This window comes from Sciurus vulgaris (assembly GCF_902686455.1).
Source record: "Sciurus vulgaris genome assembly, chromosome: 14".
NCBI lineage: Eukaryota > Metazoa > Chordata > Mammalia > Rodentia > Sciuridae > Sciurus > Sciurus vulgaris.
Window position 1 is genome coordinate 8,331,497 of NC_136475.1, and position 17,208 is coordinate 8,348,704.

Sequence of the window (17,208 nt, forward strand, 5' to 3'; positions counted from 1 at the left end):
CACTGAGCCGGATGGTGGGGTGACACCCACCAGAGAGACTCTGGGATTAAACAAGGTCATGTGGGCCAAGTAGCTGTGACAGAACTGGGTACTTAGAGCGAGCGCTGGTAAAGCTGGCTCCCTTCCACATCTGGGACAAGGCAGCTGTGGCTGCACTACCCGGTCCTTCCAGCAGGGGTCCTCAGTGCCTCACGCCATCCAAGGAAATGCGCTACTCTGGGTAGCTCTCTGCAGCGCGCTTGTCCGCAGCTCCCTCACCTGCAACAGGAATGACGACTCACCTTCCTTGTGTCCCCAGTCAGGGGAGGGAGGGTCCCAAGGCCTGTCAGCAGCGCAGAGATGCTCCAGGGAACAAGAGCCAGGGCCACACCTGAGGTGATCTGGGAGGCTGCCGACGGTCTGCGTGGAGCTTGGCATTTGAAGAGCATCTGCCCACCTGGAGCATGGTCTCAATCAAGCGTTTGCAGCTTTGGAGGTCGGTCGCCTCAGGTTCAAGGCTGAGCTCCTCTGAGAAGCTGCCTAACCTTTCTGAGGTTGTTAACTCATCAGTAAAGAGGGAGTCCTCTTATTGACCTCAAAACCAAATTGCCCCTGCTGTTAGTCATTGGCAGTTCCTACCCCATGAATCCTCCTGAACACGTTCCACCCTCCCAATCTCTTTCCTCCCCACCCACACATGAGCCAGAGGTGACCTTTTCCTGACTCGGGCTGCAATCATAACCTCCAGTTTCCACTTGGTAGAAACCTGCCCTAGGCCATCAGATAATTTGACAGAAGCCCAGATCCACCTCGGACCCATATGTATGTACACCCCTTATGCTGCTAGGAAGACTGAGGCCACCGCAGTGAATTACTGGCTGAAGTTTTGTTGTTGTTGTTGTTGTTTTCATATCCTGCTGGAAACCAAAGTATGATTCTGGACTTTTTACAAATATGAACTTCCTAAATCATCAGGAAGTGGCCCAGAACTTCCTGGGGAGGCTCTGCAGCCAAGTGAAGAAATCCATCTTTTTTTTTTTTTTTTTTTTTGGCGGTGCTGGGGATTGAACCCAGGGCCTTGTGCTTGCCAGGCAAGCACTCTACCCACTGAGCTATCTCCCCAGCCCAGAAACCCATCTTGATTTACCAGTGCTCTTTATGTTCAAACCGGGCTGTTCCACTTCTCCAGAAGTCCAGCCCAGACAAGACTGGAGCCTCCTGATGTTGGGATAATGTTTACTGAGTACCGACCACAGGGCTGGGTCCAGTTGAATGTCAAGGATATGCTGCATCGGGGATGGAAATGGCAGTGGGGATGGGGCTGGGGGACATTTTGCAGAGGGTAGAGTCTGGTCAAGAAGGTGAACATCAGGCAAAGGACTCCAGGTGAAATGAAGGCTCACCAAGATCGGGACAAGACTCCTGTCCTGGACCCAGTCTCAGACTTTCCCCCTTATACCTTACCTGAGGAGGGCTGGCTCTATAGAGCCTCTGTGGGGTGCACCAGGGACCATGTGTTTCCCCAAAGTCACAGGCCCAAGCATGAAGGACTTCAGCAACAAAGGTCTGAAAGAGGTAGTGAGATAACAAACCAAACCAAAACACAGCTAAAACCTCAAGGCTGGCAGAGAGGGCATCGAGTCCCTAGGAGCCTTGTGTGTGTTTCTAATTAGTATAAACCAATAGAGAAATTGCTCAGCAACTCTGGCTGGATTTGCTAGAGGATTATTATCTTCCTGTGCCCTGGGTGGCTTTCTGTGGCTACTTTGCTTTCAGGATTGTCTACCGTCTCCTCAGGAGGAAGATGTTCTCTCAGGAGCCACAAGCTGGACGATGCCCGGGGTAAGTGAGGAAGAGACAGGAGGGCCCCAGAAAATCCTCCAGCCCCTCATAGGCAGAGAGGTCCTGCCCTGGGTTGGGGCACCCAATTCCAAGCCACCAGAGCTGGAGGCCCTGAAGGGGCTCACAGAGGCAGACTGGAACTTCTCACTCCAAATGCCTGGTCCCTTTGCATAAGTCAAGGGAGAGGGTTTTGCTTTGGAAAACAAACCCAGGAATTTTCTTCTCTCTCCAGCAGCTGGGAAGGAAAAAACTGCTAGAGGCAAAAGCAAGGGCATCTCTGACCAGGAGGGAGCCCCGGAGAGCACAGCGGTTGCCCTGGGGTACAGGTAGGGCGTGAGGCCACTGCCTCTTGGCATGCCTTAGGCTGTAGTGTTTGTAAAGAAAACTCGGCAATGATGCTGGGAATAGTAAATGACAGGAGCAACTAGGGGAGTGTAATACTTGTTTAAAAATAAAAGTCAAAATTTTCAAAATTGTTACGTGAGGAAAAAAACAAAGCAAAGGATGAAAGCATAAAACAACCCGAGCGTCCACGGAGTTACATGTCTTGGCATGAGGTGCGGTTCGTCCTATCTGCAGAAGAGCCTGGAATAGCTGTCAAAGCTCCTTCCTGCGGCGGGATCCCCTGTGACCCTGCCCAGCACCCCTACAGGCGAGAGCAGCCCCCTGCCTTCTCCCAGACACGCAGCCGCTGCACCAAGAGGATCCAGGCCGGGCGGGTGCACGGTTCCCAGCGCCGGGTTCCCACCAGGCAGGAAGGGATCCATCGGTGGCAGACATCTCAGGATGGCCAGGTGAACCCAGCAGGTTGCAGCCGCGGTCAGGACTGGAACCCCCACCCACGGTGAACCCGCACGCGGAGGTCGGGGACATTAAAGCACCCAGCAGAAAGATGGAGACCCAATTAAAGAGTTAAAGCCAGGGGGGTCCCCTGGCGCGGAGGCTCAAGAGACCAGGCTGTTGGTGGCCATCATTAAGATACTGTGATCACTGCGAGGCGTGCAAAACTGCGAAGCGCCTCACCCAGTGCCTTGATCCTGCTCTCGGAAGAGAGGTGGTACCCAGGGGTGGAACGCAGGCGCCAGGTCCCCATGGGCAGAGTGCGCTCCGAGTGTTTCCGGGCGGCGCCCGCAGCGGCCTGGCCAGGTCCCTCAGGGGGGGCAGGGGCGGAGCGGGGCGGGGGCTCCGCCCTCCTGTGCCCTGGACTCCTCCGCTTTTAACCCGCGCGTGGGGGCGCCCAGGCCACTGGGCTTTGCGGAGCAAGCGAGTGTCGCCAAGCAGCCGGAGCCGCAGCCGCGCGCGTCCCGTCCCGAAGCCGACGCCAGCTCGCCAGCATGGCCCCCGCAGCGGCTTCGGGTGGCAGCTCTCTGCCCAGTGGCTTCTCGGTCTTCACCACCTTCCCGGACTTACTCTTCATCCTTGAGTTTGTGAGTGGCGCGCGCGCCCTGCTCCAGGGCGGGGAAGGGACAGGGTGGCCTGAGCTGCGCGCTCTCTCGCTGCACCGCGCGGCTACCAGGGCCCGATCTGCAAGCCGCACGGGTCTGGGGAGCCTCGGGGTAGCGGGCACAGGGGGAGGGGGCCACGGTCCGCTCCGAAAGTCCTCCCTACCTCCCAATGGCATGTCGCACCCTGGGTCCGATGCCGATGCCGGGAGCAAGCCTGGCGGGGTCTGGCCTTTGCGCGCCCAGGTTGCTTTTCCTGGGCTGTGCGGAGAAAACACCCCGCGCTTTGCCCCGCTGTAGGACAAAGTTCTTGTAAAGGTACCCGGCTTTTTCAGAGGAGAGGGTTTCGTTAAAAAAAGAAAAAAGAAAAGAGAAATCAGCGACGGGCCGAAGTTTAGCTGTTAGGAGAAACTGAATCCGGATTATTCTCTTCTGACCTCTTAAAGTTTCCAACGAGTGAACATACATGCGATAGATTTGATCGGGAATTAGGAAAATAGGGGCCATCCTTGGCTCCTTGGTCACTCTCCCCTGGAGGGCGGGGAGCGAGCTGGAACGGAACGTGAGAGCAGTCCCAGCACCTTGGCTGACCTTGAGCGCTGGAGAAGGCTGGGCACCTGCGACTGGTCCCCGCCGCATAGCAGCCCCTGTGGCGTTGAGGAAGATCTTTCCACTGTGGGCTGCTTGTCAAGTGCTCACTGTGTCTCCAGGCTTTAGATCTCCCCCAGCATCAACTCCCTGGGGGCCACTTGTGCTTTATTTGGAGGCGTGTACTTTATTTATTCTGTGGGTGTGGTTCCTGGCAGCCCTGGGGGATGCCTTTTCCTGCGTGTGCCCACCCAGTGCAGAAGCCCGAGTGGTGGTTGAGAAAGAAAATGGGAAGAGGACAGTTGGAAAGCAGGACCCCAGCTTCCTGTCTGATGGTGGGAGGGTGTGGCATTGTCCTTGAAGGGCTTGCAACAGGGGCTGTTGCTTGGTGGCAGAGGTATGGTTCAACACAAACCTGGTGTATCCAGATGGACTTCACATCCTGGACATAGCCAGAACCATGGAAGTGATATTTAGAAGAAATCTTGGGTGTCACTGAGCCCAGCTCTGCCATTTATAGACAGGAACACCAGGCTCAAGGTGGGGAGGGGCTTGCCCAAGGTCTGGCTCTTTAGCTGGCTCCCCAGCCTCCCGGAGTACCTTACAGTTCAAGGTTGTCTGGCAAAACCCCTGACAGCACCAGGCAGGAGTCCCCATGGGACTGGCCCATACCTGAGAATTGCCTATTGGATCTTTCTTCCCTGATAGGATTCCTTAGGGTTAGGGTTAGGTTTATCATCTCTTGCCTGTGTTTGGGCAAGGTTGGATTTCTGAAAATGAGCAGATAGTGTCCAGAACCTGGGAATAAGTAGCGAGTGGTTCCTTCGTGGCTTCACAAAGAGGTAGTTACAAAGGCAGAGTTTTGTCACCCAAAGAAATCACGTCTCATGGTGGGATGTGACGGGCAGAGAGGCTTGTCAGCAATAAGATGTTAGTGTCTTCGAACTCTGTGGAACTCGGTGAAGACAGATGGTGTGGCCTGACTTCCCAGAAGGGACGACCTCCCAAGGCCCTGCTGCCTCCTCTGAGTGACTCGGCATGGGGGAAGGAGTGCCCCTGAGGGTAGGAACAGCCCAGCCAGGCAGCAAGATCTAATCTGTAGGGGAGTTGGAGGGGGGTGGAAATCCCACCCAAACCACCTCCGTCTTTGGTCAAAGTTGGGCGTGTTGAAACTCTGAGATCCTTCTGTTAGTGTAAGCTTACTCCTCTAGCTCAGTTTTGTGACCTACTGGTAGTAGAAGTTTCTAGAAGAAATGAATTTTGCTGGTTCATAACATTTCCCACTCACTTGCTTCTCGTCCACTTCAGCCCTGCCCTTCTGTATTGTCGCTTCCCCAGTTGTCTTTCTCTACTCTGAGTCTCTTTCTTCCTCTCTAGGCTAGGGGTGAGATCACAGGGAGCAGGGGGAGAGGAGTCGCACACCAGCCTTCAGGATTTCCTCTGCATGGATCATGCACACGGAGCTGTGCGTCTTGAGGCAGGAGTGGAGAATTGAAGGACCTAGAGAGGCACCAGCTGCCCCGGGAGGGTTTCCTTAAATTGTGGTCTACTAAACATCAACAAAAAGACCAACAGCCCACCTGAAAGACGGGAAAATGGCCCCAACAGACACAAACGGGCGGTGAACACATGATGCTCTGCCTAGTTAGTCACCAGGGAAATGGAATGGAGGCCACTCTGGCATATGGCTTTGCTCCCCTGAGGCTGGCTGTTCTGTTTTAAGTGGGTCCTGCAGCAAAGCCTTCCATACAACTTTAAAATGGAAAATAACCAGGGTTGGTCGGGGGATGGAAAAATATTGGAACTCTTGTGTGTTGAGTTCAGACACCATGGAAAACAGTTTGGTGGTTCCTCAAAAATTACCCTAGAACCCAGCAATTCCACCCCCAGATATATAACCATAGAATTCAAACCAGGGACTCAAGTACACGTACACATATGTACCTATTCACAATAACCAACAGCCCAGACACCCAGCAACAGAGGAATTGGATAAACAACATGTGATGTCTCCCTTCCATGGAATATTATCCAGTAAGAGAAAAGAATGAAGTATTGATTCATCCTACAGAGGTGATCAACCTTGAAAACTGTATGCAGAAGCTGGCGTGGTGACCCACACCTATAATCCCAGCAGTTCAGGAGGCGGAGACAGAGGGATTGCAAACTCAAAGTCAGCCTCAGCCATTTAGGGAGGCCCTAAGGAACCCGGTGAGACCCTGTCTCTAAATAAAATATCAAAAAGAGTTGGGGATGCAGCTCAGTGGTTAAGTGTCCCGAGTTCAATCCCCAGTACAAAAATATATGTATATATGCAGACAGGAAGGGTCACCAATTGTATGATTCCATTTGTATAAAATGTCCAAGAGAGGTAAATCCAAAGAGACAGAATACGCCCTGGTGGGTTGCCAAAGCTGAAGGGAGGGGGATTTGGGAGCAACTGCTTCATGGTTGTGGAGTTTCCTTTCAGAGTGGTGAAAATCTTTTGAAATTAGATAGAGACGATGGTTGCACCACACCAGGAATGTGTGAACCCCACTGGACTGGTCAATTTAAGATGGCCAGGTTTGGCCAGGCATGGTGATACACGCCTGTCATCCCAGCAACTTGGGGGGCTGAGGTAGGAGGATCAGCAGTTCGAGGCCACCCTGGGCAACCTAGAAAGAACCTGTCTCATAACAAAAACAGGATGGAGCTCAGTGGTAATGCACCTGGATTCAATCCCCAGTGCAGTAATAATTGGCAAAGCTTGGTGGTTTGCCTCGTTTCTTAGTATTAAGGGAACAAAGCTTCTCCGATGGTGTCTGAGCTTACTAGATGGCCCCTCCTTCCCTTGCTCTCTCCTTCCTTCTTCCTCAGGGAGATCCCTAGGCTGAGGGCGAAGCTCTTCATACCCGCGGACAGGCTGCACTAGGACAATGAGCCTGGCATTGTCCTACGTGTCTCAACCCTTTAAGAAAATAGTGTCCCGCACATATCCCGCAACACGAGGCACGGCGCTTTGAGAGTCATGCATGTCCACGCTGTTCATCCATTCTTCTCTCGGTGGACATTTTGGCCATTTCCTGTTTGTTACTTTTAGCTGTTGCACACAACATGGGCGAGGCCACTCTTGTAACTGCCGGTGGGATTTCTCTGGGAACACGGGGAGGATTTAGCTCGCTGGGTCATGGGACACACATTTCTGTTCTCCCAGTTGTTATATCGCTGCGATCGCCAAGGTTATCCCAGCTTACACATCCCAGCAGCGGGCTCACCAGAAAGCTGATAAAGTCGAACTAAGCTCGGCGCCTCCACCTGTCCGGGTCTCTCCCAAGACTGCCCGACTTTGAATTAATTTATAAAGAACCCCCCGAACCATGTAGATAAGCTCCAGGCTAGACCTGGATCTTCTCTGACCCTCGCCAGCCGCCGATGAAGGTCCTCATTGTTGTTCCTCCTTCTCTGCCTTTGGTAGCGTCAGACTTTGTAATCTTCACTCACCCATCGCAAGTGAAACGCTTCATTATTTTTCAATTTTGCAGTGCATCGAGCCGATGATGAGTCACGCTTCAGTTTCCCAGGCCTGGCCTCCCAGTGGCCTGGGAGGTGCAGATGTCCAGGGCCAGCAGGCCAGAGCTGCCGTCCGCTCGCACGGCAGGGGGACAGCCCACGGGAGCAGGCCAGAGCTGTGGCCCTGGGTGGGGCCTGGCAACCTCACCCTGGCTCAGCACCCCAACCCCACAGTCCCTGACTCTGAAAGCTATAGGGTCCTCACAGGAAGTGGAGAGCGGGCCCAGCCCATCCGTGTGCCCCCGTCTTTCTGAGCACCCCACAGGCAATGGGGTCATGGAATCCCCCTGTGTCCCAGAGGGTGAGATGTCCAGGCCTTGCTTCTGGCCCGGTCTCCTTCTCTGCAAAAAGAAAAAAAAAAAGTCTCCACCCACGGAGGGACCTTTCATTTTGGAGTCACAAAGTCTGTTTGCTCCAGCCAGGGGCTTCATGACACGCAGACCACCACCACCAGGAAAGGAGATTCACAGGGAAGGCTTTCCTTCCAGCTGTGGCCAAGACCCAAGGCCACTTCTCTGAGAGAAGAGACCCCACCCTTTCACTGCCAAGACCATTGACCCAGCTCCCTCCCTCCCCTGATAGGCGGGCTGGCAAAGAAAGAATGGTGGAGAATTAAGACAGAAGCTTTCTTGGATAAGAGTGTGCGAGGAATTCCAGGGGTGTGTGTTTTCCCTCCCAGCATGCCTCAGGAGCATGCAGAACGGGCACAGTCAGTGGTGAAAGCCAGCCCATGTTTTGGTGTGGAGGTGGGAGGGGGGCACCATCTGGAATTGGTTGGTAGCTTTAATTCCTAAAGTAATTCCTAAAGCCAGACTTCTGTGACCCAAAACAAAGAGGGTCTTATTATTACTTGAGAGCCACCAGACAAGTCTTAGACGCTCACCTGTCCCGGGAAGAGCTACCCCGCAGAGCCAGGAGGGGTGGCGGATGACGGCACAGTTCCCTTGGGTGGCCCACGCTTTGGCTGCATTGAGCAGGCAGCCTGTCTCCTAGGGACAAGATGCGAAATCCTGGAAAGCTGAGGCTCACAGAAGGAGCAACCTGCCCAGGTCACCTGGTCCCCAGGGTCCCTGGGAGCACATCCGACAGTGATAGCAGGTCTGTCCCAGTCGGGGGCGTCTGCATTAGCCAGGCACCTAAGAGGAGCTTTTTTTCCTAGAAAGGATCCTAAGCAGGCAGCCCTGCCCACTTGCAGTCCTGGACAGGCTTGAGTCCCTTCTCTGCCTGTAGGGAATGAAAGGACAGCTGAGAGCCACTGGGAGGCTGACCACCACGCTTGTCAAATATACATCCCACAGGTTCTGAGTCACTAGGCCCAAGAATCTGCGAGTGATAAGCACTGTACCCAGCCACACACTGGTTCAGCGGGAGTGGCCATCTGCCACTGGTCCTGCCGGGTCAGCCCCTCAGGCCTCTTAAGAGGGGCTTTTAGAAGAGGGGTCTTGGGATTCTCGTGGGTCCAGGGCATGGGCTCTCTCTGTTCTAGGAGACATTTCCCTGTGGCCCCAGCCAGGAGCGGTGCCTGCAGTCCCCAGGGAGGGGGGACAGTGTGGGATAGTAACTGAGATGACCTTTCCTGCTGTGTCCTCTGGCTCCCAGCCCAGTGTCTGTGGTCTGTGTTGTGGGCCCCTCGTGGAGCCACTTAGAGAGGGGTACAGTCCCCTGCTGCCTGGACTTGCTCCTGTCCACATCTTTGCTAAAGGAAGAATTATAGACAGAGGTCTCTGGCGGTGGGGTGGGGTGAGGGGTGATCTTGGCTTTGAGAAGTGACTTTTCCAGTTTTTCAAGAAACCAAGGCCTGCTTTGATCAGGAATCAGTGACTCTGAGCTGTTCTCTGGAGACATAATGTGGCCTTCCGTGGGATTGCCACGCTGGCTCCATCACAGCCCAGCCACACTTTGAAGCCTGCCTTTCTGCTTTCCCTAGGTCGCTTGCCAGCTGTGGCGGTGGGGAACCCAGGCCCACTCTCTGCTGACTGCTGGCGGGAGAGGGTGGAAGGACCTGGGATACTGTTGCCAGGGACAGTGCCCAGGGCTCAGGCTGGCTGGGGACAGAGGGTGACTACTGGCATCTACACTCACCAACAGGAACTGGGAAAGCAGTGGGTGTGGCCAGTCCAGGCCAGTTCTGCAGGCCCTTGGGAATGGCTGGGCTTTGCTCTGGGCCCTGAGAGAAGGGCTGGGGGAGGGCCACCTGGGGCCAGCCCACCTCGAACTAGACAGGAGCTGGGACTGACTGCTAATGACAAGCAGGAAGGTCTGGGTGGTCTCCACCTGGACAGGAGCCGATCTGGGGCCCCCTCCTGCCCTCGGAAGCATTGGTCCCTGGGCATGGCACTGTGGTCCCATAGTCTCCAGGGGCAGGCGCTGGCGGGAGAGATACTCTTGCAAGTGTCCCCTGGTGTCAATGGGTGTGAGACGGTAGTAGCAGTGGCCCATGCCCTTGAAGTAGCAGACCCTGGGTCCCATGGCCAACCTGGGTTCTAGATTGTTCCAGGAGCATGGAGGATGGGGCAGGTCTCTGGTGGTGTCTGCATCATGGTGGCTCCAAACTGCCCCTACCTCCTGGTGGAAAGGCTTGCTTTCCAGAGCTCCTGCCGGGCCACCAGCCGCAGCAGCCTTTCCCAGGACAGAAACACACCAATGGGATCTGCACACGCTGGGCCTCAGGGTCTCCGCCGCTGCCTCATGGACGTCCCATGTTCTGTCCTGGTGGGCGACACAACCCCAGCTTGGAGTCGTTTCAATGCAGCGAGGTCCTGGGGCCTGGGAAGAAAATGCAGCAAATTAAAGGAAAGCTTCCTCACCAACCATGACAGATCCCCACACATGGACGGGGGAGGAAGGCAGGGTGATGCAGCTGGTCTCAGTTGACCTGAAATTCCAGGCCACAGCCTCAGATTCCTGTGAGGGTGTCCAGGACACACTGGGAGGGAACCTGATGTCCCGGGAAGCGGCTGGATGACCCTCTGGGGAGGTCCCGAGCGGGGCCATGGTAAGGGTGGGCATGTGAGGGGTGGGCACCTCAAGAAAGGGCAGAAGATGACATTCCTGGGCTGCTGGTGGGATGAGATGGGCCCAGACCGCGGACCAGGGACAGGAGCTGCAGGCCTGCGACTGCCGATAAGGGAGGCCTGTCCTTCTGTGTTTGATCTTTTGCTCATTCGGGGTCGCTCTCCTTTCCTTCCAAGGCACAGAGTTTATTGAGGCTCGCTGTCGGGGCGGGGAGAAGCCCTCTTCCTGGGGCCACCTCCTGGTCCTGCCTGTCCCTTCCCGTACAGACCCCCTGGCAGCTGCCAGCTGGCGAAGACGAAGGAGCTGGTCTCTCTCCTTGGTGCTAATATTCCAGGCGAGCTCTTGGTAAACGGCCAGTAGGACCCTGGGGACTGACACACCATCTGAGACACTGCCCCCAGCCGGGCCCTGAGGCCCCCCGGATCTGCACCCAGCAGTGTGAGGACGCGAGCGGGCAGCGGAGCCTCAGTTTCCACACTGTGAAATGGGCTATCACAGCACCCACCTTGAGGGTTGTGGTGGGCGTTCACAGAACAGTTGTGCATTCAAGAAAAGCTTCCGTGGGGAGTCTATCATGGTGTGACCGCCACCGAGTGGGCATACGTAAACCAGGACTGCCAGCAGGACGTGTCCTGCAGCTGCGTGGCGACGGGAGGCAGGAGGGGGACCGGCCAGCCACAGAGCGCTCTGGGCTCCGCTGTGGTGGACACTGCTCTCCGTCGCTGGTCACCCTGTGCCCCAGAGCATGACGGCTGGAGGGGCTGCCCACTCCTCCCTGCCATTCTCAGGGTCAGGTGCCTAAGGCAGGGTGGGGTGAGATTCGGGGTTGGCGGGGCTGCCGAGGACACCTGATTGTTCTTCCGGTCCTGTGTCCTGCTCAGATGCCACCTTCTGTGGGAACTGCCCAGGGGTCCTGCTCACACTGAGAAGGAACTGCTGAGCTGGGAGCCGTCCTGGCCAGCCCGATGGGGCGGCCGAGGAGAAGGCATGGCGGCTGCCCCATCCTGCCTTCTCTGCCTCGGGCACTTGCTGGGCTGCTCTGCGTGCCACTCAGCCAGACTGGTGCAGGGTGGGTGGGGCAGCTTTGTGGTTCTCAGTGTCAGACTGAGGCCTGCATCTGCCCGCAGGCGTAGAAACCCAACACCAAAGGGCCGATTAGCCTCTCCCAAGTGATTTGTCACGGGCGGTGTAGCGACGGTCTGGAAGGCAGCCACTCGGGGAGGGCAGCCCCTGGCACAGAAGTGTGCCCTCGCCTTCCCCTCTTGTCGTTCCTGCAGCTGCTGGGTGACAGGTCAGGCACAGTTAGACACGGGCCCGGCAGGACGGGAACCGCCCAGTGTGGGTCTCAGGACTCCTGCTAAGTCCAGCTCCAGAGCTCAGGCGCCCAGTGTGGCAGGGCGAGGGGAGACTCCTGCAGGCCCAGGCCTACCGGTCCCCCCGCCTGCCTCCCACCTGGCTAATCTTTACAGATCTTCAGCGGAGTCCTTGGCCTCACAGGCAGACAGAGGGTACGCCAACATGGGCCACCAAACCCCAAGACAGAGCCCCTGGGACCCTCAGGGGGAAGGCTGGGGCAGAGCGCCGGCCCAGTGGGCAGTGTCCCCAGGCAGTGGCATGCCCGTCTCGTTTGCGTGCTCACCAGCGTCTGGCCTGCTGGGTGACTCCTGTGCAGACCTTCCGTTTCTCTCGGTTGAAGCCACTCCCTTCTGGTCTAGCATGGCACTGATTTTGGCTTTTCCAGGTGGCTTACCCGGTGTTTTTCACGGAAACTCCTGGTTTCTGTTTATCTTGTTGGGTAAAGCCAGCAGGAATGGGTGTGGTAAGCAAAATTTTCCATCCAAAGGAGGACCTGGTTCTGAGCAACGTTTTCATTCACTTAGGGAGCCAGCAACTCTCCGTAGCTAGGAAGGAGGTGGCCATGAAGTCAGCCGTCGCCTGTTCTGTGGGTGGCCGGTGCCCTGGGACAGGCTTCCCTGGGGCTGGAGGCTGAGTGGGGTTGCCGGCCTGGACAGGGGCTCTGCCCAGGCCACGGCCACCTGTTAATATCAACTACAGCCCCAATCTTAGCCCCCATTTCTTGGAATTCCAAGTCTCTACCCACCTCCCTATAAACAGACCCAAGGTCCCCTAAGTCCTGCTTTTCCCTTCAGGTTAGATAAAGGGACACTGTCTAAGCCGACCTGGGAGGGAGATGGCATGAGGGGACCCCTGACAGGAAGGAGCCTGCTGCCAAGGGATCGGGAGGAGGGCGCCTGGCACAGGTGAACTGAGTTGGGTGGCCTCCTGAGCAGGGGCCCATCCCCGGAGCAGCCCAGAGCTCCGACTCCCAGTGAACTGCCTTTTTAGCCACCTGACCTCTTCCCCAGGCCCCTCCCCATGGGATCAGCATCAGGGACAGGGCACCAGTGCAAACCCTGGACTCTGTCCTGCCTGAAGCATCTTGCTGGTTCCCTCTGGGGCCCTGAGACTTTCACCAAAGCCTGAAGAATCTGCCCGTGGGGGCCCAGAGCTGCCCCTGTAGAGGAGAGGAAGGGGACACAGAGCCGCCCTCAGTGTGTGTCATTGAATAAGCTTATCTCCCTGGGCTGACCGTGGTCACTCTGGAGTCTGTTCAGTACCTGACCGAGTGGCCCGGTGCAGAAGGCCTGCCCAACCAATTAGGAGCCCAGTCCCTCCACACTCGGAGCTGGGGCTTCCCGAGGACAGAGAAACCCAGAGTCTGCTTCCTGCCCTCTCAGTGTCCCCTCTGCCAACCGGAAGAGAGGCCCCTGGCCCCCTGCAGACCCCTCATTGGTGGGCAGTGCCAGGGGCCTTGGGAAGGCCCCCATGTTTAGGGTCTTGTTTTTCCCCAGTCCCCTTTCTGTGTTTGTTCTCCTGACTTGGCTCTCAACCTAGGGGCACTCAACCACTGGGCCCCCTCCCAGCCGGTTTTATATTGGATTTAGAGACAGGGTCTGGCGAGGCTACTTAGGGCCTTGCTAAATTGCTGAGGCTGGCTTTCACCTTGTGATCCTCCTGCCTCAGCCTCCCGAGCCGCTGGGATGACAGGCGTGCACCGCCATACCCAGCCCTGAGACTATCTTTCTTTTTCCTCCTGAGGAGATGATTTTTGCCTCTTGACCAAAATGGCAGGATGGCCAAGCATTCAGTGCTCCGCCTGAGTTCCGTGGTTCGTTCCCCTTACTTCTTGAGAATTTGAGATGCTCACTCTGGTCACATTTGCCTGCAGGGGGGCTCTGGGGAATTCTGATGCTGGGCTCCAGTGGGTGGAGTTGGCTTTGGCTCACGTCTTGGCATGTTCCACTGGCAGATTTTCTGCTGTGGAGACCCTGACAGGCTATAGTGAACCCCCCTGGGAAGCATCCAGAGGACTCGAGCAAGCCCTTGGCATTGATCTCAGCCACCAGAGGCCTGCAGGGGAAGCGCTGGCGATGGAGGATGAAGAGCTCTTTCAGCCACCCAGGCAATGGGCGCTGCAGATGAATCTCGAGAATGTGCTGGAGAATTCCTTTTTCCCCATGTAGAACTGAGGCTCATTGTTAGAAGAAAGGCCTCCTCCTGTCTTCATGCCCATCCCGTTTCCTTCTGCAGAGGCAGATGCATTTTTCTCAGTTTTCAGTTTCTGGGAAATTGTGTGTTCTGCTCTTGTGGATGCTTTTGAGGCGATTTTTAAATTCCGGCTCTCAGCAAGTTTGGGAGTGGATAGTTGTACAGACTGAGGTCATAGACCTCAGGCTTTTCACCTGGCCATGGGTGAGACTTTGCTTTGCCTATGACAACGGTTATAAGCTCACTGGTTAGAATGCTCACTGTACCAGGTTCTCAACTTTCATAATTATTATTATCATTATTTTTTAGATAAGAGAACTAAGAGGTCAAGGAACTTGCCCAGGGTCAACACAGTTGGGATTCAAACTCGTTTGCTTGGTCTCTAGAGTCTGCACCCTTACCCACTCTAGTCTACCTCCCATCCGTTAATTTGGAAAGACAAAGTATCTTCTGGAGTTTTGCACAGAGAGCTCCCCAAATACTTATCTCCTTAGGGGATTTTTTAAAAAGTCTTTGGAAACTTTAAGTTGTGTACACGATCCCTGGTTCTTTCAGAACTTCAGCTCTGCCCTGCATGCAACCCCAGACTGAATTAAAGATGGTGATTTCCAGCCCCAAATACCAGGGCGAGGAGGGACCTCCATGAACCCCGCGGCCCCTTTCACAGACAGTGACGCTGTGTCCTGCACTTACAGGACACTCGGGGACTGGTTGGTCTCATGTTCGAGGCAAGACAGGGACCCAAGGAGAGGAGAGGAAATTGAGGGTGATGTTTTGCACACAGAGATCACAGAGCTGCAGAGGAGTGCCCCTGGGGTCCCCGGAAAGCAGGGTATCAGGAAGCACCTGTCTACACTTCTGCTTGCAGGGATTTTCCAGAACATCGCCAGGGGCCTCATGCTATGGAAATGTGTTTCCAGGCCCTGGGTAAAGAGCCTGGGTCCTCTGTGCCTGGCCCTGAATCCCTGCTTCTCTCTGGGGGCGTCTGCCCTGGCATGGTCCTGGGCACTGTCCATCACGGCTGGCAGCTGCACTGTTCCTGTTAGGATAGTTGGTGGAGGGGTGCAGGCTGGGGTGACAGGACATGTCTGGACTTTGACACAAATAAGCAGACTCGGGGCTGTGCTTCCACTGGGGCGAATGATGTTTTCAAACTCACTGCCTCCAGGAGTTTGCCCCTGGCGGCCGCGTCACCTGAGCTCCCTCCCTTTACAAGGCGAAGTGCTTGAACCCTCACCTGCCCCAGCTCTTGACAAATATTTGGCTTGGGGTCCTGAGGAGGCAGGAGCGGATTGCTCACTGCCCAGGAGTGCCTTATCTCCCGGGTGTGGGTGCTGCCCGCTCTCTGTTTGCTTTCTGCACACTTAGTAGGATGGAGTGGGGTGGGAGGTGGTGCCCATGATTCACAGCCGCGCCTCAGCTTTCCTCAGCCCACCCCTTGCCCCCACCTCCTGCTGGGCTCCGCGGTCATCCGAAGGTCTCTGGTCTGCTTCAGCATCCTCTGGGCTTGGCAGAGACTCCTCTTCCTCCTGGAGAGCCGCTCCCCCACCCCTCTGGCCAGCTAATCAACTAAGTCCTCTTCTCCTTTCAAGAGTCGATAGAGCTGGGCACCGGTGCACGCCTGTGATCCCAGCAGTTTGGGAGGCTGAGGCAGGAGGATCACAAGTTCAAAGCCAGCCTCAGCAACTTAGTGAGGCGCTAAGCAACTTAGTGAGACCCCGTCTCTAAGTAAAATGTAAAAAAAAAGGGCTGGTAATGTGGCTCAGTGGTAAGTACCCCTGGGTTCAATCCCTGGTACCAAAAAATGGAGAGTTGATGCAGACCATGCCCTAGTTTCAGTCTGCTTTTGCCAATCCAGGGCCACTAGTTGTCAGCCTTCATTATGCATCTGTCCCTCTGCATTGTCAGGGGATTGGTTCCAGGACCTCCCACCCCACCCAGGGACCAAAATGGAAGGATGCTCAGGTCCCTATATAAAGTGGCATGGTACTTGCATATAATTGACAGACATCCTCTGTATATTTAGGACTCGTTATCTATACGACGCAGAGGCCGTGTACATGGTTGTTACACATATTATTTAGGGACTAATGACAAGAAAAAATAGTTTTGTACTATATTCATTATAGATGAAATTAGTTTTCTGAATTTTTTAGGTGGGGAACATACGGGATTGAACCCATGGGGTGCTTAAACCCCTGAGCCGCCTCCCCAGGCCCTTTTGGTTTTATTTTGAGACACTATCTTGCTAAGTTGCTGAGTAGCTGGCCTCCAACTTGCAACCCTCCGGCTCAAGCCTCCTGAGTCACTGGGATTATAGGCGCACACCATCGAGTGACTATTTTTCTGAATATTTTTGGTCTGTGCTGGTGGGAGATCTGAGCATGTGGATCATGCAGGTCCAGAGGGGCGGCCGGGCTGCTGGCCTCCTGGTGGGTGGCCTCCTGGGTTGGGCAGGGCCTTACCCCATTTGCCGGGGGCGCCGGCAGGTGCCGAAGCTTCGCCCGCACTCACAGCCATAGTTTCAGCCAGTTCACACCAGCTCGCAAGGTGGGGAGACATCTGCCCCTGGCCCCTTCCAGGTGATGAGTGAGGGGAGAGGCTGGGGTCCCTAGCCACAGCCTCCTAGGCTCACACAGAGCCCCTCAGAGGACTCCAGGTGGACCCTGTGGGATGCCATGCCCCAGAGGCGGAGGCAGAGGCACAGCCGTCGCAGCCTCTGCACCGGCCCCCTCCCACAAGAAGACCAGCACAGGGCTCTGCTCCAGGGCAGGGGCGGGCACAGGGCCAGGCTGGACGGGATGCTCTCTCTGTTCCACAAGCCAAGGTCGCCCAACGGGAACCCGTCTCCTCCTGGACTGCCTCGCCTGCTCCCTTCCTCCGGCTAGTCCTCGCAGGGCTGCTCTGCCCTCGCCCCTCTCCCCAGTGGCCCCCTGGGCTCCATCCTGCAGCAGTGGCAGGCCAGCTTTCCATCCCCCTGCACTTTCTGGCCAGAGCAGTGAAGGGCACAAAGGAAGACCCTCTGCCCAGCTCCTGTTGCAAAACCCCTGGTTTGTAATGATGTCATCTGTGCTGACTGATTCTGGGACAGGTGGGAGACGATAGCACCTCCGCAGGAATGTCCCTGGGAGCCAGCAGAGGCGAAAGAGAGGGGGGGGGAGAGGGAGAGGGGGAGAGAGGGGGGGGGAGAGGGAGAGGGGGAGGAGAGGGAGAGAGAGAGGGAGAGAGAGAAGAGAGGGAA

The 17,208-nt window shown here is 56.0% G+C and overlaps 1 protein-coding gene across 1 annotated transcript in view; it reads left to right on the plus strand.

Annotated features, from left to right (window-relative positions):
- Window positions 1-3,031: 3,031 nt before the first annotated feature.
- The window catches only part of MAL (mal, T cell differentiation protein (MAL blood group)), a 22,614-nt gene continuing 8,437 nt past the window's right edge, over window positions 3,032-17,208 (plus strand). The window contains exon 1 of the mRNA XM_079110694.1: window positions 3,032-3,248. Coding sequence (XP_078966820.1) covers window positions 3,156-3,248 — 93 coding nt within the window. The 5' untranslated portion in view covers window positions 3,032-3,155. The remainder of the gene's footprint in view (window positions 3,249-17,208) is intronic.